Consider the following 26,129-nt stretch of genomic DNA (forward strand, 5'->3'; position numbering starts at 1 on the left):
GACATATTTTGTTTGGTACAAGTCATATCTGTTTGACAATTATAAATAACTTTCACTCACAGTTTGGAGCATGGTTACTCCAATATATCAGATGTGAAAAAATAGCTTGCAAGGCCATAATGCTTAATGATTTAATTAAAGCACTTCACCAAATTTATTTAGTGTTTAATTCATCAGTTCTTGTTAGATATGCTAATACCTTAGTAGTGTAATGCTTTCATATGAAACAACAGGTACAGTATAAGAATTTTCTCCTAAAGGATGCAGTTTCAGCAGGAATGTGTACCATACAGTAGCTCTTCATCCTTTCAAAACATCATATTTTTTCATAGCAAATACATTAGCAGATACGTTAGGTAGCCATAAAATGCATACAGTACAGTGCATGGGTGAAGCTTTTTTTCCTCTTGAATTTCCTTTCTTAAGAGCAATGTGGTACATACAGTATCCTGAAGCATTCTCATACAAGTCAGTGTCAAAAAATGAGCATCACACTGTGAAAATGCAGTCACACTGAAAACCACATCCTTCTTAAACCTTCTACTGCTTTAAAGCTTAGTATAATAAAAAACGATGTCCTACTAATTATAGTCCTTTGTAATGATCAATTTGGATTACCGATTACTGCAATGTACAGTTTTACATTACAGAATGTACACGTTTTCCTTGTAATTGGGATTAGGATTTAGTTAGAATAAACTTCAACCTCAAGGCATTATAACATAGTAAAACTATTCACCATAATGGTTTAGTTGATTTAAAATCATTTTTTATTGTATTATTGTTTCCTTATTAAAGGAATATGCATAAAAACTATTGTTTGGCTTCTCCTAAAAATAAAACCTGTTATTAATTTGAACTTTTGAAAAGATTCTAGATTAAAGTATTAAAAATCACCCAAGATTACATTTTAGACTAATCCAACAAACTGTAAGAGTAACAAAATGTTTAAAACATCTTATTTCATTATCTATGATGTACATCTGTCTAGTGGGTACTGTGAAGTTGTTTTTTTAATCTCCTTACCTCTTCTATGTCATTGTCCAGGGCTATTATTCTGAGAGGCGCAGTAAGATTTGCACTGTTAGAGATAGTTGTGCCCACTGGTGAAGACTCAATAATGTATCCTTGATAGGTGGATAATTGAAAGTAAGGGGCCTGATTGTTCTCATCCAGGACCTCAATATGTAAATTTGCAAAAGCTGGAAGGGGATGTCCATTATCTTGTTCAGCCTAAAAGAAACAAGCAAACAAACAAAAAACACTTCTCACTGCCACTTGTTTGAACCATACCTGTGATTGCATTTATTAGGATGCATCCTGCTGGCGCAATCACAGAGAAGGAACAGAGCACTTCCCAGCTGCCTGCTGGTTGAATGAATGTTCCTAGCAAAAGACTCTGTATACATTATCGATACATTTGTGACATTGTATGAGAGCAATTATGTTATACCGCTAGAGCCTGCAAGACGTGCTCAGCCAAGTCACATCTTTTAATTTCAGCTCCCCAGGCCTTTTTTGACTCACTTGTGTTCTTAACAATAGCTGAAATAAAAATCCCAGTATGCCTACATGTAAAATTTTCTCAGCTGTAGAAAATTGATTCAGTTCTATAAAAAAAAAGACTTTAAACCATACTAGTGTACTCTGATTTTGCTAACCAAGTAGTAATAACATACCGTCTAAACCAATTGGACCTTTAACTTTTCCTTTTATGATATTTTTATATTTAATACTCTGTGTGTGTGTACTATAATCATACAAAAGACAATAAGGTAATAAAGACAACAGAGGAAATCAGTACAAGCATTATTGATCATAGAGGGGCACACTGTAGCAGACTGTACCACAACAACTCTAAATGACTGATTTAGTGGAACAAAGATTCTTGGACTAGTTGATCAACCTAGCATGTAAAAAGCAGCTGGCAGAAAGTTAATTAAATACACTGAATTTGACAGTCATGCCATTAGCTAATTGATGAATGCCTTCCTCTCCAATGATGAGTTTCAATTGCACTGCAAAGAGGCAAATATGATAAAAACTAGAAATCACTCAAATGATAAAAGAGGTACAAACCAAAGGCATTTAATTAAGGTATGTAGATCCTTATTGAATAGACTGATTTTTACAAAACCATTGGTTTGCCTTGAGGATTAACATTACAGTGAAAAATTCTTTTCTGTTTCTACTGCTGTCTCACAACCTACTTGAACCTTCCTCAGCTGGGATTTTATTAAGAGTATTTTACAGCACCAGGGATTCACCATAGGCTGACTCAAGTATTTATTTTTAGAAGAGTATTGAGAGTATTCCCAGAATGGTGCATCATGCCATCCAGACAACTTCCCCAGTGTTATAAAACACCCTTCTCAAATGCTGTAGCAACTTCTCCCAGTGGGGTATAAATTGACTTCTATGCTCACATGGAACTTCTTCTTCTTGTTACAGTTTTTTTTTGGAATACACTCCTATTTAATTTGTACAGTTTTATTTTTTTTAATTTTGTACTTTTCTAAGTATTATACAAATATTTTGATATCCCTAACAATGAATGCAAAATAGCACAACTGTTTCTAAACACACTCCATGACACCACAATCGCAGAACACAAGGTAGTTAAAAAATGAATGCTGATTATATCACACAGTAAAAAAGTATTTGCCCCCTTCCTGATTTCTTTTATTACTGCAACTTTTTGACACTGAATGTTTTCAGGTCTTCAACCAAAATCTAATATTAGATAAAGGGAACCTAACCGAACATTTTTTTAAACTTATCTACTTATTTGTTATTTAATGAACAAAGTTATCCAATACTAACTGGCACTGAGTGAAAAAGTAATTGCCCCCTAGTTAAATCAACCCAATTAAAGGGATAATTAGAACCAGCTGATTGAACACAGCCATGCTGGATTACAGCCAGCCCTGCTCAATATAAACCTCACTTACTGTATTTTGACCCTTACCATCAGAGTCAAGTTGCCAGCACAAAGATTCAACAAGCACATAATACCACGATCAAAGGAAATTTCTGAAGAGATCAGAAAAAAAGTTGTTGATATCTATCAGTCTGGAGAGGGTTACAAAGCCATTTCTAAGGTTCTGGGACTGCACTGAAGCACAGTGAGAGCTATAACAGTAGCTGTAGTGAACAGTAGTGAATCTTCCCAGGAGTGGCTGGACTGCCAACATTTCTCCAAGGGTGCAGCGTAAAATCATCCAGGAAGTCACAAAGGATCCTAAAAAACATCCAAAGAACTGCAGGCTTCTCTTGCCTCAGCTAAGGTCAGTGTTCATGACTCCACAATCAGAAGAGACTGGGCAAAAACGGGCTTCATGGGAGATTGGCAAGGCAGAAACCACTGCTAAAACAAGAAGAACATAAATGCTCGTCTCTCATTTGCCAAGAAGAACCTGGACCCTTTTGGGAGAATGTTCTAATGACCGATGATCCAAAAGTGGAGCTTTTTGGATGACATTGGTCTGGCGTAAAGCAAACACAACATTCCATAGTAAGAACATCATACCAACAGTCAAACATGGTGTTGGTAGTGTGATGGTGTGGGGATGCTTTGCTGCCTCAGGACTTGGACGACTTGCCATAATTGATGAACCATGAATTCTGCTCTATATCAGGAAATTCCTAAGGTCATCTGGCCGTGAGCTGGAGCTGAAGCTGAAGCTGAAGCATAGCTGGGTCATGCAGTAAGACAATGATCGAAAACACAAAAGCAAGTCCATATCAGAATGGCTGAAAAGAAGCAAAATTAAAGTTTTGGAGTGCCCTTGTCAAGGTCCAGACCTAAACCCAATAGAGATGCTGTGGCAGGACCTGAAACGAACAGCTCATGCTCAAAACCTACCAATGTTTATTAATTAAAGCAGCTCTGCATGGAAGAATGGGCTATAATTCCTCCACAGCAAAGTGAAAGACTGATATTGAATTATAGGAAGCGTTTGGTTGCAGTCATTGCAGCTAAAGGTGGCGCAACCAGTTATTAAGTATTAATTACTTTTTCACACAGGGGATATGGGTGTTGGATAACTTTGTTTATTAAATAAATGAAATAATAATAAAAAGTGTTATTTGTTCACTCAGGTTCCCTTTATCTAACATTAGATTTTGTCTAAAGATCTGAAAACATCCAGTGTGACAAATATGCAATAACAGAAGAAATCAGGATGGGGGCAAATACTTTTTCATTGTACTTTCATACTACACACAAATGCTTATTTTCTTCTTATTTTTCTGTATTCTCTTGCTAATAATATCATTTAAGATGTAAACAAATAAAACTTAATAAATACTTTTACGTGTAATGATATCCTCACATTCAGGTTTCTTCCCACCTTCTTCACACACACTGTGTGTATCTGCCCTGCACTGGCCAGTGTTACATCAAAGGTGTGGGCTCACCCAAGGCTTCCAAGGCACACTTTGGAAGCCTTGGATCCAGGCTTTAGGCTTTGGAAGCCTAAGCAGCTTTTGGATCATTAATGGATGGACGGGTAATTTACTAACCTTGGTTTTAATTACACAATTTTTCTTCAGTGGATTCATTATTGGTCATGTGCAATTGTGCTACACTCCAGTAAGCAGTCTTAAAAGTATTTTTACCCCTGACTGCGTTGTATTGAGATAAACATGTGAACAATTTCCTAAAACAGAGTGCATTTTAATGATATATTGGCAGACTAGATAGGGTGGTTATGGAAAATGCAATTAAGCTTTTTTTGACAATCAGACATTAAGAAGTCAAGTGTGGTGGTTTAGTTTCCATTGGCTTTCCAAACTGATTTAAATTATAAGTCCAAGGACATTCTACCCATATGAAACAGAACATCTTCGAAAAGTGTTCTTAATTTTACAGTGCATGTCAAACTATTAATTCAAATCCTCAGAAAACCACTTCCCTCATCTTTATTTCATTTTTAATATTAAAAGGAATGCTATCTCAAATTCCCAAATAGCTAACCATTTCATTGTGGTTCTAACTCATTAACTGGAGCTCCACAGAAAGGTCAGGCTTGAGACATACACACACTCTTGCTGATTCCGAAGAAATCAGAGGTGGATTAAAATACAGGCACCAGGTCATTAAGTTGCTGTCCGTCTTATGTTTCATCTAAGGCAGGATGTAAAAGAAAATGCTTTCCTTCCCTCATCAGAAAGGCAAGATAAGATTAGCTGTTTCCCAAAAGAGTTGGACTGTTCCAAACTAAAACAAAACCTAGCAAAATGATTTGTTTGCTTTGGAAGATCTGTCATTGTGGGATCTCCTTACCACAGTTTTTGGATATTACCTGAATCCTTATTTAAAAGACTCTTTGCTTTTTATCACCCCCCCCCCCCTCTTCTTGAGAGATATAGTACCTATTTGTGATTCACAGCAAAGAAATCTGACCTACACCTACAGTACTTCAGCCCAGCAAAAAACACAACTGGGTAACGAAAACAGGCTTACATTTCACCTCTTCCTCAGTCAGTCAAAGTTTTAACAATAATTATACTGTATATTAATTTATATCTCTCAAAGCTTGATGTTTAATCCATAAAATGACGCATTTGCAGATTATAACCTTCGTTGTCAAATGGCATAATATTTCTTATTGTCTTTCTGATTTTGTATACAGTATCTACTGTTTGGCATGCAGAATACACTGACATATACCCTTCTACAGTATATGTTTTATATAATGGTATTAGACTTTATCAGTTTTTTATTTAAATCATACAATGTCAGACTTAAAGGATCACAGTTTAGCTTTTAGTTTGCTTAACTAATTAATTCCATTAATTCAAGATGGCTTGCAAACTTTTTTCACTTACTGAAAATGACAATTCCTGTGGAACACAGAATGCTCTTTACAGATCATCACTCTCCCACCTCAGCACTATTACCTTAACATTTTACAGTCCAGCTACTCATCCTAATGCTGATTTAGCACTGCAGCATACATGCTCAGTATACTTAAACAATGTTTTCATTATAATGGTAAATGGTTAATTACAGTCTTCCTGGGGAATAAAAAAAATCAAAATGTCCTTTTCTTTTGATTATAATGGATTTGAGAGAAAAATAAAAAGTTACATTAATATTACCTTGATTACCAAATCAAATTTTTGGTATAAATCTCTGCTGATTGGCTTCAAAAGTCGAAGCTCTGCTGTAGATCCATTTAATCTGAAGTACTCCATGTAATTTTCCGGTGTACCTAAAAAGAAGGGAATTTAAGAAGGATTTATGTAAGCTTGCAGTTACCTTTCTTGCTTGAACACTGAAATGTGAAATATCAGTCCTCTTTCAGCAGTCATATAACAAAAGCAATGGCTTACACAAAAGAAAAGCAAGAACAGGAATTTAATAACTGGAGCATGAGCAGGGCACTATTAAAATGCAAAATGTAAAAGAAAAAAATTTTGTGAAAAATACCAACAATTTAACCATTCCTGCTAAAGGACATTATTAGTATATCAGATCTAACAATGAAGAACAATGAAGAAAAAACACATTAGAAATTCATTGGAAAGAAGCCTGGCAGGTTATGTGACTGTCACACATTCTTAAACAATTATGATCCCAGCATGGTTCTTCAAGTCTCTGAGTCTAACAATAGCAGCTACAGTATTTGTGTGGTGGTGCAGTTTTGAAAATGTCTCTACAATTAAGATGTTATTTGCTTGTTTGTTGGGTTTCTCTTTTTGCTTTTTTGTTGTGTAACTGATGCCTAAATTAAAAACTGATTCGCAGACCCCCTGGAGCTAGTCTAGGAAGGTCAACTCCAAACATATTGTAGAAATTTCTCTAGTGTCTTTAGAGAAAAACAATATTCCTTAGTGAAAGATTTATAAATTCTCCAAAAATGTCAACCCAGTGTTTATTTCAAAGTTCCTACTCCTTTTATGATATCCCACAGCCAACAGAAAGCTTGAAATCAGCATCATTCATCATCATCATTCATCATCAACATATTTTGTTAAAAGCGCCATCTGGTTGTGGTGAGTTCTACCAAGCTCCCTCATGCCTAAGAACAATTTCTGGAGGTGAAGACCTTCTGAAGACTGCTCTGTTAGCTAGAGAATTCGTAAATGCATTCTATTCCAGCAATTCTGATGTCGATGTACAGGACTGATTATCTAATGCTGCTTTCACAGTAAATTGTTCCCTACAAAGCCAGGGTGAATTGTGAACTGTGACTGATTGCAAATGACAGTGTGTTTGACAGGCACCTACCAACAAGGATGGAGTAAAGAATACCAGGTCGATCAGATGGAGGCTGTATGTTTCGGTCTTGATCAACCGCTTGAATGGTTGGAGTGACGTTAACTGGGTTCACTCTGCTCTGAAATGATTTTTTTTTGTCCAACAGTTAGACATAAATACACACAACCATTAAGGCCAGCTGGTTCAGTACCTTTATTCACTCTGCTGAAATGAATATTCAGGTGGAAGGTTAGAAAATTTACTAATACTTTTTAAATGTATATATTATACTGTATATAATCATATATATTTACATATCTTTCCACCTTTTTAATATCTGCAGAGAAGAGTAGCTGCTAATAAATAATAATAAACAAACATAACAACATAATAACAAACATAATAAATGTTTGTAACAACAGCAACTTAAAATTATTACTGTTTATTTCTATAGAAGCTAAAGAGCTACATAATAGTATCATAACCAGACAAAACACAGTATAATAGTACAATATCACACAATACAAACTGAAGTGTAGGTCAGTGCAGTATTGACTTTGATTACTATATAAAATAGACTGTTCTGAGACAAAAAATGAGGCAATGTGCATAGTTACCAAAAGCTAGTAGCCATAGACTTTTTTTACTTAAAAAATACTTAGTAAGGTCAAAGTATGCTATAGATAGCACAAAATAACAGTTTTCAATTGCTAGTTAATTAGAAATGTTGTTTTTTCACTTAATTCGTTCAGTTCACTTTACAGTGCCTCCAGTAATTAAAGCATTTTATCACCCAAAGCACAAAAATGTTGTGTAGCTACTATGTCTTGATGTTATCACTGCACTCTGTCTATAATTGAGCTATATACTGCCCCAATTTTCTTAGCTCTTTAACTGTCTGTAATTCAGAGAACACATTGTTTAGTTAATAGTTTGTGGTTACTGCAGATCAAATAAAGTATATGGTAATAAAACATCAAAAAGAAATGGACATACAAATTAGTAGAATCCTGTAATACTGGTGAATTAAGACAAGATCCATGACAGACTTGATTATTTTAAAAATACCAATAAAAATAGCTAAGAATCACATCTTTTACTTTCATTACACTGCAGAACATTAACTCTTATCCAGGCTTGTTCAGGAAATGTTTCAAATACCACTTATCAAGGGAATTACTGGACAACAGGCTTGGCTTGGCTACCAGTCTGTAACACGTCAACAATGAAAGAGGGTTCTTTTCATGGTGCCTCTTTTTTCTCCTGGATAAAAGCAGGAGAAATGCCTGCGTTAGATTCTCCAACTTATACATTAAAAAATTGCCAAAAACTGCTACCCGGGAAAAAAAATACTAATACTAAGGAATGATTTAAATTTCCTGACAAAAGTTCAACTTAAATGTTGACTACCTTTGAACACATTTTTAGAGGTTGCTAAAATGACATTGATCAGTCACACAATTCATTCAAAGATTAATAATTCAGTTTTTTGGTGTAATGTGGCATTTAGAGAAGGCTTTACAAACTGCTTCATAGATGCATAGAGTGAATTCTTGGCTGGGTGTCATCTCCAGCCTTGGATGACAAGAGTGAGACTTTAAAGTCAATATTCAGGACCTGAACCTAAAGGCATTCAGCTGGTGAAATGTTAAGAATGGCCATAAAACACTCAGATGTTCATATGCTCTACCATCTGTCAGCATGCTCCCCACATACAGTGCCTTGCAAAATTATTCACCCTCCTTGGACTTTTTCACATTTTATTGTGTTACAGCATAGAGCCATAATGTATTAAACTGAGAATTTTCGCCACTCATCAACACAAAGTACTTTATAATTTTCAAAGTGAAAAAAAAACTAAATTAATTAATAGCATTTTGCTAAAATTAATTAAAAATAAAATAAAATAATTGAATGCATAAGTATTCCCCCCCAGAGTTAAGTGAGTCTCTTTGGGTAAGTCTCTCTCAGCGTTGCACATCTTGACACGGAAATTTGTGCTCATTCTTCCTGGCAAAATTGCTCAAGCTCCATCAAATTGGAACAACAATTTTTAAATCATTCCACAGATGCTTAATTGGATTGAGGTCTGGGCTTTGACTGGGCCACTCCAGGACATTAACCTTTTTTGGTTTTAAGCCACTCCAGTGTGGCTTTTGCTGTATGTTTTGGGTCATTGTCCTGTTGGGAAATGAATTGTTTTCCACGTCACAGTGCTCTTGCGGATTGCAGCACGTTTTCCTCCAGGATATTTCTGTACTTAGCTCCATCCATTTTTCCTTCTATCTTTATGAGTTTTCCAGTCCCTGCCGCAGAGAAGCATCCTTAAAGCATGATGCTGCTACCACCATGCTTCACTGTAGGGATGGTGTTCTCAGCATGATGTGCTGTGTTAGGTTTGCACCAAACATAAGAGTTCAATTTTGATCTCATCAGACCATAGAATCTTCCTCAAAATTGTTGAGTCTCTCACACGCCTTTGGACAAACTCCAGCTGAGTTTTTTTCAGCAAAGGCTTTCTTCTTGCCACCCAGATTTATGAAGCCAGATTTGGTATAAGCCAGATTTATGAAGTGTGCGTGCTATTGTTATTTCATGCACAGTTTCTCCCATCTCCGTCAAAGAGGACTGTAACTCATTTAGAGTTGCCGTAGGCCTCTTGGTGGCCTCCCTTACTATGGCTCTTCTTGCCTGGACACTCAGATTTGGAGGACAGCCAGTTCTGGGCAGATTCACAGTTGTTCCATATTTTCTCACCTTTATAATGATGGACTTCACTGTGCTTCGAGGTACAGTATATTCAATGCCTTGGAAAGTTTCTTATATCCTTGCCCCTGACTGGTATTTTTCAAGAACCGTGTCTCAGATCTGCCCTGGAATGTTCTTTGGTCCTCTTGGTGTAGTGTTTCCTTGGAAATACACAAGGTGGGGAAGCTCCCATACACAGGTGTATTTATTCTGAAATCAACTGCACACAGGTGGACCCCAGTCAAGTAATTATGTGACTTGGAGAAGAGCGTTGGTTACTTCAGAGGTAATTTAGGTGTGTCAAAGCAAGGAGGTGAATACTTATGCATTCAATTATTTTCTGTTTTTTATTTTTAATTAATTTAGTAAAATGTCTGGATTTTTTTTTCCACTTTGACATTCTAGAGTACTTTGTGCTGTTGAGTGGCAAAAGTCTCAGTTAAATACAACATGGTCCCTTGCTGTACCACAATAAAATGTGAAAAAGTCCGGGGGGGTGAATACTTTTGCAAGGCACTGTACATTCCCAAAGTCTAAATCACCCTGCAACTCACAACTGGCAGTCTACTGAGGCTAAGCAGGTGTGAGCCTGGTCAGTACCTGGATGGGAGACCTCTTGGGAAAAAATGGTTGCTGCTGAATGAGATGTTACAGGGGGCGCTCACCCTGTGGTCTATGTGGGTTCTAATGCCCCAGTATAATGAGGGGGACACTATACTGTAAAAAGGCATCGTTCTTCATCTGAGACATAAACTCTAGATCCTGTCTCTTTGTGGTCATTAAAAATCGCAGGGTGCTTCTTGAAAAGAGTAGGTGTGTTACCCCGGTATCCTGGCCACATTTCCCATTGGCCCTTACCAATCATGTCCTCCTACTAATCCCCATCTATAATTTGGCTTCATTACTCTGTTCTCCTCCCCACTGATAGCTGGTGTGTGGTGAGCGTATTGGCATCATCCAGGTGGGTCTGCACATTGGTGGTGGTGGAGGGGAGTCCCTATTACCTGAAAAGCACTTTGAGTGAAGTGTCCAGAAAAGTGCTACAGGTATATACCATAAGTGTAAGGAATTATTTATGATTAATTATTATTATAAAAGGTAAGTATGGTAGGTAGTTAATATAATGTTAACCTGTTCTCTAGAGAAAGAAATACCTGTCAAAATACTGTTAGGATGCAAATCCAGTAAGGATACATACTGTAGATCACGCTTCTTTCACGTAATGATCTTCATTAACATTTGGTATAGAAAAATATGTAACTAAGATCAAAATTGCCAAAGAAGACTGTTATGATTAAGACCAAATTAATAATTACGTATCACTTACGTCACATTTTAAAATAGTATCGACGGAATATAATTTCAGGTTTTGGATTGTGGTCATTTAAACCTTAAATACACAACCATGAAGCTCAAATCAAAAAGTCTGCCATGCAATGTCATACAATCATTAAACTGATAAAGTATGTGGTCTGCACATCCACAGAAAGAAAAACACTTCTGTGCATATGTAACCTACTATGTTTCTGGGCACTCTCCCATGTGATGTTATTAGTCATATACAGTATATCACCACCTATCATACAATATATACGTATGTAGTTTTAACCATTATTAATATATGCTTTTTGTTTCATAAGTGTGAAATGAGGAAAGCACAACAAAATACACAAACTGTTAATAATGATTGGTTTATATTCATGTGCCCTCTGCTATATGCATCCCCATGATCAACAAATGGCACTCAAGAAAAATCCCCTCAGGGAAAGATTTATTTCTCTTGGTTCCAGTGTAATCCTAATCCCTTGTAATTATCATCACTGTGACTGCTATAAATCAAATTGTAACTTCTATAGGCACATCTCTGAACTGTGTAAAATGATGTTTTGTAACAAACAGTTATGCTCTCAAAGGGGTCTGCAACAGCATAACCTTTAGAAAAGGAAATACTGAACAAAAAAGAACACTTTAAATGCTACGCCTGTGCTACACCTGTGTGCACATACTGTATACTGTATACACAAATCACAAGTTAAAGTCTCTCAGAACTCCACAGTATTTCTCCTATCCAAAACAATAACATCAAAAATGACTCCCAGATTTTATCATGCTCGGTACAACAACTCTTGCATCTTGCATAAGATTGCATACGACAAGATGCATCAACTTGGTGAATAACAGTGAAGTCATCAACCTTAAACTTCAAATGAGCCTTGTACAGAGATTTCTTGAGTAATAATTTAAGAACTACAATAATAAAATATTGCCAGGCTCTCAAAGACTGAAATGTCCTCTGTAGTTAAATCCAGGATTTTATTGCTAGAATTAATTAAGACAAAATCCCCTGAGATCCACATGTACCCCTGGTAGGAATCTTTATAATTCTCTCTTCAGTGAATGAGAAGAAAATATAATACTGTACTTCGCAGTCTATTGAACCCACCAAGGTATATTTGCTTAAAGACTGGGGTCTGTAATTCTGAAAACCACACAATTTTTCATTTTCAATGCAATGACTGAAAATATTTGTCTTTATTTCCCTATCATTTTCTAGTATAATATTTTACTACACCAGAGTGTATTGCCAGATGGCCCTTAAAAGCATTATAATCTTGTCACTTGGTTTCAATGCTAGGTTTGAATTACACTGATACTATACTACTAATGAGCCACTTTTTAAGTTAATAGCCAACATAATTTTATATAATATGTAAGGTTTGCTTTCCACTTGGTATTTGGAGTCAAATAAGTTATGTTTGTGAAAACTGGTATAATTAATAGTAATCTACACTACCTGTATATCCACACAGGAATTAATAGTGTACAATGTTGCTGAGAAGGTTAATAATGTATTTTTTGCTTTACAACTTTATACAGGTCCTTGCAAAAGTATTCATACACTTCCTAATTTTGTCCCATTTTGCATACTGTACATATTTCTAAATTATTTAAAATCTGAATGCTCAAATTCAATTGTAAGGGTAAGATAAATTACAGCAAATTTCTGTAAAAATGAAACATGAAAAACTGAACTATGTTGATTGCACAAGTATTCAGACCTGTGAACTCAATATTTTGTGGAAGGACTCTTAGCAGCAATACTGAACAAGCTCAAGCCTTTTTGGATGAGAAGCAGAACTATAACATCATGCTGCCACCACCATGCCTGACAGTAGGGATTGTGCTAGGTTTGCATGAGAGCTAAAGCTTTGGAAAGAGTTCCCGTTACGTCTTGACTGACCATAAAACCTTTTGTCACATATTTGCAGTATTATTTACAGTATGTGCTTTGTTGCAAACTCCAGGAATATTGACCTACTGTGTGGACATCTTCTCCCATCTCAGCCACTGCACTCTATTGCTCTTTCAAAGTTGCTCGCCTTGGCAGTGCATGAGTGATGCCCATTTCTTAATGATCGACTTCACCATGCTCAAATAGATTGTCGACATGTTTTTATATTCTTCTGCTGACCTGTCCCTTTACATACAGTACTTTATCCTTGAATCATTTTGAAAGATCCTTGGTCTTTATAGTTGTAAAGTTGAAAATCACTACCTGACTGAAGTTACAGAGTTACACAGATACAATAGATACATTTATTTGTACTCATATACACCACTATCATTGCTCATGGACATGGACCCTTAATTATGTACTGTATGTGGCTTATTAAGTTAATTCTGTGGTTAAATTAAATGTACATTTTATGCAATCTTGACTTTCTTTCCTATCAACTAAAAATAGAAAGAATTTAATACAAATATGAATATGAAAGAAATATAATTCATATTACTTTCATATTCATATTTGTAATTAATTATTTTTATTTTTGCTTTAAAATAATAATAATAATAATAATAATAATAATAATATATGCTTACACTTATATAGCGCTTTTCTGGACACTCCACTCAAAGCGCTTTACAGGTAATGGGGACTCACCTCCACCACCACGGATGTGCAGCATCCACCTGGATGATGCGACGGCAGTCATAGTACGCCAGAACGCTCACCACACATCAGCTATCAGTGGGGAGGAGACCAGAGTAATGAAGCCAATTCATAGATGGGGATTATTAGGAGGCCATGATTGGTAAGGGCCAATGGGAAATTTGGCCAGGATGCCGGGGTTACACCCCTACTCTTTTCGAGAAACACCCTGGGATTTTTAATGACCACAGAGAGTCAGGACCTCGGTTTTACGTCTCATCCGAAGGACGGGGTGGATTGAAAATTGTGGGGTGGTTTGTGTATATAACATATGGTATAATAATTACTTTTTCAAATTGTGCTGACTGTAAGCTTTAAAGCAATAAAACATAAATACTGTGCAAGGACTTGAATACTTTTGAATGGCACTGAAAATGCAACTTCTACATTGTTTAAATACAAAATATTATACATTGTGTATTTAATATGAACAGAAAACTAAGAGAACATGAGTTTAAAATAAAAAAAATCAGAAGTGTGTCTTTACTGTGGTTCCACAACAGTGTGATTTAGCTGCAAAGAAATAATTGATAGTACTTGTTCAGCATCCTGAATTGGCACAGTCAAGCTGTGTGTGCTGAGTGATTTCAGTGGCAGAGTGAGAAACAGCTCACTATTACTCCTTGTCTGAGAACAGGATAATGGGAATGTGCATAGCTCTATGTTCTGTTTGAGTTCTTAAAGACTACTCTACTTAAAACTGTGGCTACCTGATTAATGCATTTGACTCTTTTGCAATCAAGTAAACCTTTAAATTACATAAACCAATTTCTGAGATCAGACTTTTCAGAACATTTTGCCTTTTGTATTTCTGAACAATGTTAATAGCACAGAAAACTGACAGCCTTTTACAGTACATGAAGGGGCATATGAATTTGTACAAAAATTTACTGCTTCACTGTGTTCATTATTAAACATCTCTTATTTTCCTACACTGTTTTTCATATACTGTATGATTTCATCCTCTCTGGTTTCTTAATTTTGCTGTTTTTTGTTTTTTTTTTGTAATTTGTTACTGTAACATTTAACTTAATACAATAGGTAGATGATGTTACCATAAATCATAATTTCATGAATTTGAGGTGTCTTTTGGTCAAGACCAAGATTGCAATTTTCCAGTAACCTGGACCAATGTTGCACCACCATTAGGTTTTATTGAGCCAATGCAATTTTGCTTATCAGGCTAATGTGGGTCCAACATTATGAGCCAATGTAGCAGTATCATTCCAGTATAGAATGTCATACATACAGTACATACAGTATACATGACATGTACATGAGATTATGGAGATAAGCCATCTCTCAAAGCCTTTGGTTCCATGCAAATTCACTTCATTTTTAAGTAATTTCTTATTTTTCCTTCCTTAAACCACTCTTAAAAATTGTTTAGCTCTTAAAAAATACTAATACTAATATATATTGGGCACATATAAAAGAAAGTGCCTGTCCTCATTGTCAGTAACAATTTAGTTTAAAACAAGTCATTCTAGGGGTACAAATGTAATGCAAGGTAGATATACTTTACAATGTAACAATGTTGACTTAAAGGCAGTTCACCAACTGCAACCAAATTCCTAAAGAGAGAAAGGGTGAAGACTCTACTGTACATTTGCCAGTGTTGAAAGAGATTTATCTAAACTATATAACCAGAAAATGTTGAGTCATGCTTAAAATAACATAATTCTGTCAGAATGAGTCCACTTGTAAACATCCCAGATTTGTTTAAGTGTGTGAACTAATCACCAAAGATTCATGAGTCAGATTTAGCTGAAAAAAGTATATTAATGTTGTTCAATCAGCTGCACAGTGCTGGGAGATTGACAATCACTTAGGGCAATGCAGAGTGACAATAAGTGATTGCATGCATCAGTCACATTTTCCTGTTCCTTCATTTTTTCGCTTATGTACTCTATACCAAAATGTTGTTTTGCTCTCATTACTCTTTTAAATGCTTGTTAACCAAAATCTTAAAATACATCCCTTAGCTGTTGGAGTAAATGTGCAGAAATACATGCATTTGGACAATGTTAAGTACAGTACAATTTTCTCCTTCCACTCATTTTAATCAGTAATAGAAAACATCCAGACTTATTTCATGAAAAAAAAACAACAATACAAACAGCAATACAAAAAGACCAGACAGTATCAGACTTCAATCTCAAAACACCTTGAGAGGATCCTTAGGTTGCACATTTCTCATCTTATAAACCTTCTATCATAAATTATAGCTCAGGACATGCTTATCAGCAAACTTGAAATTAAGGTTTACAGAGATTCCTGAATACCTTACCTTCATAATCAAACTCCTTATTTAACCAGATGATGCAGATCATTAACAATCATGACCTGTAGAGTACCTGTTTACACAACAGGGAATTTTAAAACACTATCATTAAATAATATTGAGCTCCAGGAATTTTGGACATTTTGATGCATCTCAGTCTTTGAGTAACCATTTTAGATGCTGAATGTTTAGTAGGAAAAGAGGCCATTCATTTATAATGGCAATGTTCATTCATATTTCGCCAAACCATGCAGAACATGGTGCATTTTTGCCATGAGAAGAAGCCAGACAGGTTTAAAACAGGGAACTTAAAATGACAAATTTTTGAAAAAGTTCAAAAGGAAATTTAAATGACATGAATGCCCTTTTCATTTGCATTTATGTTGGCATAGTCCTCCAGTTTTGGCAGCTTGTCAATCTAGCTCGATCAGACCACCACCTGTTCCATTTCAGTCTGCTGTGGTACCATGTAGATTTATACTACTACATAGGGACTAGGCTCTGCTCTTATACAGTTTGATCTCTGATATTATATACATATCTATTTATGCTCTCTTAATATAATATTCTGTATATATAATTTTTGTATCCTTTTTACGTAATTATTTTACTTAATATAATAGCCAGCAGCCATATCACCCTGCAACTCACAACTGGCAACCCACTGAAGCTAAGCAGGTGTGAGCCTGGTCAGTACGTGGATGGGAGACCTCCTGGGAAAAACTAAGGTTGCTGCTGGAAGAGGTGTTAGTGAGGCCAGCAGGGGGCGCTCACCCTGCGGTCCATGTGGGTCCTAATGCCCCAGTATAGTGACGGGGACACTACACTGTAAATAAGCGCCGTCCTTCAGATGAGATGTAAAACCGAGGTCCTGACTCTCTGTGGTCATTAAAAATCCCAGGGTGTTTCTCGAAAAGAGTAGGGGTGTAACCCCGGCGTCCTGGCCATATTTCCCATGCCTCCTAATAATCCCCCTCTATGAATTGGCTACATTACTTTGTTCTCCTCCCCCCCACTCCCACTCCCACAGCAACGCGCCGGTTGGAGTATTCTCGGTCGCAGTTAATGGCAACATCAGCTCAAAGATTTGGTTCAAACCACCAAATGGAGACTGGTGTGCCGACAAGTGGACCCTGCTGATGCGGGATTAACGTTAGGAAAGAGAGAGATTTTACTTAATATAATGTTTTTGTGTTAAATACTTTATTACTAGTATTTACAGTCACTGAAGATAATCTTAAATATGCACCTGCATTAATTAATCTACAGATTGATGAGGTAATGTTTTTAGTTTGAAAATACTTTTGGAAGACTTCCAAATTATGCAACATAACAACAAATAAAAATGTATGTTCTAAAATATTAAAAAAAAAACAGTAAGAACTCAGTACCACTCAATACACTGCAACATTTTTACCTCACCACATTAATTATCCATAAGCTACTTACCCTGGTGAGGGTCATTGAAAGCCCAAACCTATTACACGTAAGGCATATGGTGGAGAGATACAGTACGGCACACAGGACTGATTCCAAACACACCTAGCACTTCTTTGAGTAATGAAACGAAAAGGAAGCTACACAAGCACAGGAAAAACGTGCAAACTCCACACAGGTAACTGAGGATCAAAAATTGAACCCAGGACCCTGAGCACCACTTGACTGACACATACTGCCATGCTGTCTACACTGAAATGTGTCAGAAACTTCAGAGTTATTACAGACACTGCTAAAATGTTTTACCTGCTTTTTTTAAATAAACACAGGCCAGAGCCAGTGCCCATTTTGTGAAGATAATATGAAGGAGTTTTTGATACACACTGAAAACCTCTCTGCTGTAGGTTTAAGGAAGCCAGGAACATTTAAACTGCCAGCTTTTCTTTCTATAATGTATGGTGAATTTCTGGCTCCCATTTCTTCCTATATAATTTGTCTTCTCAGAGCTTTTGAACTGCCTCAAATAGTAAAAGTAGATTGACAGAGCTTGATTTGCCTGAAAATTCACAGAAACTGTAACCCAGGTTAAAAATGACACATTTTAAACACATTTATGATTGAAAGTTAAATGAAGTTACATGTCATCAGAAATATTAAAGAAAATTAAAAAGTAAATATGTTTTAAAAATATGTACTGTACACATCAAATGCAATTTAACATCATTGGTAGGAGGGGAATCCTTTTGCAAGGCAGTGTAAAGTATGTATTGTGCAGTACATTATATTTATAATAATAATAATAATAATAATAAACTTTATTTTATATAGCGCCTTTAAAGGTGGATTCTCAAAGCGCTTTACAGGATGACAACAACAATAAATAAGAAGAATACAACAATAAATAAGAAGAATACACAAGATAAGACACAATTACAATTACAATAACAATAGAGGAGACCGTGGAAGGTGGTACTAAGAAGAGCAGAGGGGTGAAGAATGGGACCAGTTAAGAAAAGGCTTTTCTGAAGAAGAGGGTTTTGAGTCTGAATTTGAAGGAGTTTAGAGAAGGTGACTCTCTGATATCCTTGGGCAAAGAGTTCCAGAGCTTGGGGGCATAACAGGAGAAGGCCCTGTCACCCATACAATGTAGACGGGCTTGGGGGACAGTAAGGAGGGAAGAATTTGAAGAGCGGAGGTTGCGAGGTGGGGAGTAGGGCGATAATAGTTCAGACAGGTATTGAGGTACCAAGCCATGTAGAGCCTTACAGGTGAGCATGAGGATTTTAAAGTCTACGCGGAATTTGACCGGAAGTCAGTGCAAGGACTCCAGGATAGGAGTAATGTGAACACTTGCACTAGATCTGGTCAGGATTCTGGCTGCTGAATTTTGGACATACTGCACTTTGTTCAGGGTAGATTTAGATACCCCAGCGAGTAGAGCATTGCAGTAGTCAATTCGAGATAATACAAATATGTTGATCAGCTTTTCAGCCACAGTTAATGATAGCATAGGGTGTAGTCTTGCGATATTTCTAAGGTGAAAAAAATATGTTTTGACAGTATGCTGTACATGTGGGTCGAATGTTAAGCCAGAATCGAATATAACCCCAATTTTGAATCTAAATTCAATTTAGATTGAAGCTCAAGTACAGAGCCATCTACAGATAGGGTTACAGGACTGGCTTTACGAAGTTGATGGGGGCTACCAATAAGCATGACTTCAGTCTTGTCGCAGTTAAGATGAAGGAAGTTTTGAGTCATCCAAATTTTTATATCAGAGATGCAATTAGATAGAATAGAGACAGCCACATCAGTGTCAGGTTTGGTATGGATGTATATTTGAGTATCGTAAGCGTAAAAATGAAAGCTGAGGCCATGTGATCTTAAAAGCTGACCAAGTGGAAACATGTAAATGCTGAAGAGCAAGGGGCTCAGTATTGAGCCCTGGGGGACACCAGACTTGACAAGACCAATTTCAGACCTGTACCCATTGAGAGAGACAAAGTGACAGCGATCAGTGAGGTAAGATTTAAACCATTTGAGGGCAGTGTCAGAAACTCCAAACACAGTCTCGAGACGAGAAAGTAAGATGTTATGGTCAACAGTGTCAAAGGCAGCACTGAGATCAAGAAGGATGAGTATGGAAAGAGAACCAGAATCAGAAGCAATTAGGAGATCGTTGGTGACTTTGACCAGGGCAGTTTCTGTGCTGTGAAGTTGACGGAAGCCAGATTGGAGGGGTTCGAAAAGGTTGTTTGTCATGAGGTGGTTATGTAACTGAAGTGTGACAGCACGTTCTAGAATTTTAGAGAGAAAGGGTAAGTTGGAGATGGGGCGAAAGTTGTTAAGATTGTCGAGAGCCACGTTAGGCTTTTTTGGCACGGGGGTAATGGCAGCAGTTTTGAGGACCGTTGGTACAATGCCAGTGCATTGTACCATCAATGTGTATTTACAGTGTATTTACAGTGTATTTACTACCATCAAAATAAAAGGAGAAGAAAGCATGACCCAGTCTAACTGAGAAAGCTGGCATTTCCTGCTAAAATAAAAAGGGAAAGATGAGGGAAAGATGCTTCTTCAAAAACATATTTGTTTTATGTTATGAAATGAATGCTACATGTTTATTTTAACATATCCCCAGAAAATTATCTACCGCACTAATAACTAATTATCTCTGTTATGCTTGATTCCCTAACATTGCAAAATTAAACTCTACTTATGGGTCAGTGTGGTGAGCTAATTTTAAAAAATGTTAAAAATCTAAACAGAATTTATAACCGTGTACAACAAAGAATATAAAAATCACAGAATTCTGTATTTAAGACTGATTTGTGAAACATGCACTATGTCCATTCCACTGGCTAAAATAATTTAAGCCTTGCTTACATTCATATTATTATTTTCTGTGTTTCAGTACTTCCAATATTTTGTGAACACCCAGGGAGGTTATACACTGTACTAATTTTGCAAAGTTCTGATGTCAATATTCTGTTGCAATTCTTTTGTGCGTCTGTCTATTTATGGGAACTGCCACTTCTGACACTTCTGTTCTTTCAGAATTGTGAAACGCCAAGAACTAATCAATACTCACCCCAATGATTTTTAGTGACTGCGCGCTCTTAATACGCACCATAAACCTGCAAGGTGTTCCTTGTTAGAGAGATAGTTACAATTAAAGATGTTTTTTGGCTGTACAAGCTTGTATTTTTTTTCTCAAAGGATTTTCTATTTACTCATACAAAATAAGAAGGAGCCCAGCTGAGAGACAGAGTAATTCAACAAGCTGAAATTCTGAGTTAAAAGTGTTCAGAGAGACATAATGGACAGTCCTGGTGAGTGAGAGAAACCTTGGTGAGAAGACGTTTTTTCATCAGGAGACTGATAATAGCCAATGTTTATGATGCTGATGAATACCTGATCATAGGCTTTGTGTTGCACATACTGTAGTGTTCTGTCTGGCAGGCATCATAAAATGTGTCCTTGAATACATTTGTTATCAACAATGTCAAATGTGCCTTAATACTATAGTAACTATGATTTAAAACCTGTTTTCTCAAACCACTGTAGAGGGTCATTTGATGAAATGAGTGACTATGAACTGACATTTAATTTGATATATCAGGATGAGTAACATTCCAAAAACATCAAGAAACTTTTTAATCTTCCTAAAATCTTTGTTTGATTAACTGCTATGCCTTTTTTGTGATGAACCAACCCTGTGACAATACAACAAATTACATTCAAAAGAACTTTAAGATGCAGAATGAAGACCTTTCCTGATTGCATGTTCAACACACACATTAAGCTAAAGCCAATAAAATCGCACAAAATCGTATTTACTATTTAAATCTCTAAAAGGTCTTTAACAATGTTAGATGTTTACACTGTGACATAAATGTCACCAAAGCATAAGGCATCTAATTAACAGATGAAATGTGGGTATAGTTAAAAGAATGGAATTTGATAAGCAAAATAATAATACATTTTGCTAGAAAATATACTACTTAATTAAAACGAAAGTGACAGTAATTGTATGCTATAATTTTAATATTGTTATACCAAAAATGCTTCATAAGCAGTGCCTTCATTTGTAATTCAGAAGATTAACATTTAATTATGTTTGCTAGATATCAATCATGTAATTGTGATACAGTCATTTTCTCCTGACCCATCCTCAACATTTGTCTCATGATTTAATAAGGGGGCCTATCAGAAAAAGTAGCATTAGTGACAAGGATGTGTAATTCTGAGCAACTGAAATGCACAGATAAGCAGCCACAGCAGAGATATTGTGTTAGGTGGCATTATTTAGAGGCTTATAAAAAGGAACTGTGTACATAAATATGACATTTGAAAAACGGGATCACAATGGACTTCCTCAATAAAAAATTTCAGTCACATCCAGATCATTTCAGGGATTAACCATACAAGTGTTATCACAAAAGGCAAAGAAAATTCACTTTTGTCTTCCTTTTTAATTTGCGTGACTGTCCTCTGATTATGCTCAAGGTTCTCTTGTCTGTAGCAACACTTTCTACACTGAAATTAGTAACAGTTTCTATTAATCAGTGTCGCCACTCAAGGAACTGAAGCTGAATGTGTAAAACTAATTACCTGTGAATTCACGTTCTTGTAATTTTTGCCTTTTCATGCTTCAGTTGCTTAGAGTGGCATTTGGTTTTCAGCAAATCTTATCACAAGATTTCACACTGAGGACAGACAGCTTCTAAAAACAATGAATATCAGCAGAAATCTAAAATGACAGACTGTTAGGATGCCTGTATAGATTGTAACAGGATTATTGTACTCACAAGCAAACAAGGCACACATATATTTTCTCCAAAGGATTAAAGTTTGCTTTATGTTTCCATAATTGTTTTTGAAGACTTCAAACACTTTTTTGGAAAATGTTTATGCTGAATGAAGAAAAAACAGTTAAATTGCATATGCTTATCAGGCATTTACTAATCCTTTAAGTTTTTTATTATTGCACATACCTGTATTATTACACATACTTCACTACTGAACTTAGAAACACAGGTGACAGTTTTTTATATGAATCTTGTTTCCTTAAGTGCTTTTGGCATGATTCCATCAAGCCAAACGTATTTATTAATCTTGAGTAAATCTAGTACCTGAAACACGTTTGCTTCTCTGTTAATAATATTTATCCTTTAGCTACCTGATATATCTTGTTGTCTTCCTTAGTGAACACCTCAGTGAAAAATAAATTTAGAATAATGAAAGGCAAATAGCTTTGTTGTAATATTCCTTTCTGTTTCCCTCTTGGCCTATCTAATATCCTTTGTATCTGTGCTTGAAATTCATTGTAATCATATTCAACTGAATCTTGTTGTTTTTTTAATAATTTTATGAAGTGCTTTCTTTTTTCTTATATTTGTCCTACCTGATTTGTTGAAAAATTTAGGATACTGAGTTTCATTTTTGATTTACTCACTCTTGGAATAAGAGTGCTTCAAGCACAATCTGTTTAAACTATTTCCATTGCCATTGATTCCATATCTGTCCTACCCCATTTTACTTCTGTTAAGCTCCGTCTTGCTTCAAAGTCTCCTTTCCCAAAATATTAAATATTTGATTTGGATTCAGCCCAGACTGTTCTAATGTCAAATTCAAAGCACATTATGATCACAGTTCCCAAATGGTTCTCTGACATCTGTTTCCCTCACAGAGAGAAAACCAACACAAGTAGTTCTTCTTGTAATGTACTGTAGATGTTCCAACAACTGAAACAAGAAATTGTGTTTTTTGCTTTTGACATTCCTATACAGTAGTTTTTTTTCAGTTTATATGGATAAAGTTAGTCTCCCATAAACAATACTTCTAATTTAGCACATAAATTCTTAACTTTATTATACACTGTTGAGTTCTAATTGGCATCTATTGTATACTCTTAGAGCGGAGCTGCATCGGCATGCATTGGCTGCAAAGGAACGACTACAGTAACTGTTAATTCCACACTGAAATGCAGAAATAAAAAAACACGTATTGATTGTTGAGACTTCTTGAGAAATGAAGGTAACAGGGATACAAAGCACAGGGGAACAAACACTACAGCAAGTGAAGATGGGCACAGAGCAGTTGAGAAAGAGTGTTCAAATGCAGGGAGATAAGTCTGAAAATCTGTGCTTTATATCCCTGCTACCTTCCTCTCTTTCCCCAACCCCTGAAGAATGCTGAACAACTTATCTTCCTACATATCTCATGGAATTAACCATTACTTGTTCTATCTTATTCTCCTAACACCACATCTTAGGAATATTTTCCCCTCAGTCTCTTTTTGACTTTGCTTTCCATGTATCATACTTTTGAATCCTCTTTCCTTTCTCCCCCTTCCATTCTAGTTTAAATGGTTTTATGTTTTTGTTTTTTTTAGGAATCCTTGTGTCAAGATGACTGCTGTCCATCTCATTATCGTGGACAGGTTTTCCAGTGGTCAAAAATTCTGAAGTCTTGTTTTGCACACCATGTCTTTATCAATATGTTATGCTGACATTGTGCTGTTTATATTGTTGTTTGAATTGATGGATAAAAACAACCGAGTTGTTGTCTGCCTCCGCTAGGGGCCTGTCGGTTCTACGACACCAGCCACCTCAGCTCCTTGGAGACAGCAAATTATTGTTGTCCCATATTCTCCGATGAACATCTCAAAATAGTCATAAACAGAAAAAAAACTATATCAAACATCCACCAGGGGCCATGATGACTTGAGGAGACCATATGCAAGTGTAGTGGCAATGCTTGTTAATAAGACAGAATTAAGTGTTGCTGTGCTTTCCTAATTGAGGCCCCATCTCTCTCTTCATCTCTGTGGTGCAGCCACAGAGAAGCTATTCATGCAGGCTGATTTAAGGTGTTTTCTTTTGATAAGAAACAGCTCCCAAATGGGGATGCACTTAGCTAAGCCTGGCTATCATGATCAATGGTCATTCCTGGTGCCTATCCGTCTAGGGAGTGCCAGAAGGACATCTGGACTGCATTCCTAAGTGTCAGGAGTAAGTGACTCATATCTCACCTTGATCAACCAATCAGGGACTGGCAGGGTGTGGTAACCAATGCCCGCCAAACTCTCAACCAATCAGCACACATCTGTGTCTTGGTCAAAAAGGTAGCACACGCTCAGGTCGGGGCTCTCCTTGGCCATTTTCATGCACCCTCAGAGACAATCACGTGACAACCGCTGTTGTCTGCACTGGGACTTGGACTTTGTTCTAAGCGCGCGGCCGAGGATCCCGTACGTACTCAGAATTCTGCAACGACCAACGTGAATGCTCCGCTTGATCAACGGCAGCCTACAGTTGGACCCTTGTCGACAACCTGAATAGCTTATTCAGAAGCAGCGCTGGACCGGGAATGAACCAGTTTTCTTCCTGTGCAAAAGAGTGACTTGCGAGGACCCGCGGTCACACTCTGTGCATAGAGACTTTCTACTAGTCAGCCGGACTACTAGTAGACACCTGGGAGCAACGACTGCCCTGCACGCCGCAGTTAGATTCCTCTACTCCGAGCTGCACCTCAATTGGTTGGCCGGTAGCCAGAGGACGCCGGGACAACGCCTATTGGACGACCACTGGAACAGAGGTTGCAACAGAGCCTGTCAGCTGGTTTGGTGTTCGTGCCGGGAAATCCGAATCCATACACAGTGGATAAGTAAACCCCATGTTCTACATTGCCTCTCGAGAATTTGTTACCTCAACACAAGTTGTTATCGATTTAATTCATGAGTAATGTATTTATTTCCGAGTCTAGTGTAACAGTGGGTAATAACACTGATAAGCGATTTGGTATAGCCGAACGATATATTGAAATATATTCTCTGTTGTGTATCTCTTTGTGTTTGCATCTCTTCGAGATTATATACCTTGTATATTGATAACCCTCACAGTGTATCCAGGTGGACTGGTATATGTTTGGTGCACAATTTATGTTTAATAAATGTATCTCGTGTATTGAATCCGTGTGTGTGTGTGCGTTGTTAGTTGTTCTGACGGTTGATTTTCTAAAAGCCGTAACGGACCACCTCGTGATTACTGTTACAATTAATAATTGTCTCAGTAAAATCACAAAACCCCTACACAAGCATTCAAAATCCTCAAAATCATTGATAAATCAAAGCACGGGTCTTCTTAATAAACCGTGAAACGCAAAAAAGAACACAGAAGTACAATCTATGTGGCAGTGCACTTAAAACCAAGCATATGAGGGACTTTCTATGCAAAGGGTTATGAGAATATGAAACATGCTACGTTGCCATGTTGTAGTAGCTGATGGCTTGTCTCTTTTCAATGACTGCTATATGAGATTATTGAATAAATTATCTACTAAATACCAGATGAGCCAGATTTGCCGAATGACCTCCTCTTGTTTGTAATCTAACCTTTATCATGATGCAATTCTAGCTCACTGTGACTGATCACACATGTAGAGCCTTGAACCATGAT

General features: G+C 36.6%; 1 protein-coding gene across 1 annotated transcript in view; it reads right to left on the minus strand.

Annotated features, from left to right (window-relative positions):
- The window catches only part of pcdh15b (protocadherin-related 15b), a 190,866-nt gene that overhangs the window by 108,404 nt on the left and 56,333 nt on the right, over window positions 1–26,129 (minus strand). Inside the window, exons 8-10 of the mRNA XM_088915772.1 lie at window positions 7,238–7,346; window positions 6,106–6,218; window positions 1,027–1,233 (exon numbers count right to left, since the gene is read on the minus strand). Of these exons, the coding sequence (XP_088771898.1) occupies window positions 1,027–1,233; window positions 6,106–6,218; window positions 7,238–7,346 (429 nt within the window). The remainder of the gene's footprint in view (window positions 1–1,026; window positions 1,234–6,105; window positions 6,219–7,237; window positions 7,347–26,129) is intronic.

This window comes from Atractosteus spatula, chromosome 5 (genome assembly GCF_055471065.1).
Source record: "Atractosteus spatula isolate fAtrSpa1 chromosome 5, fAtrSpa1.hap1, whole genome shotgun sequence".
Lineage (NCBI taxonomy): Eukaryota > Metazoa > Chordata > Actinopteri > Semionotiformes > Lepisosteidae > Atractosteus > Atractosteus spatula.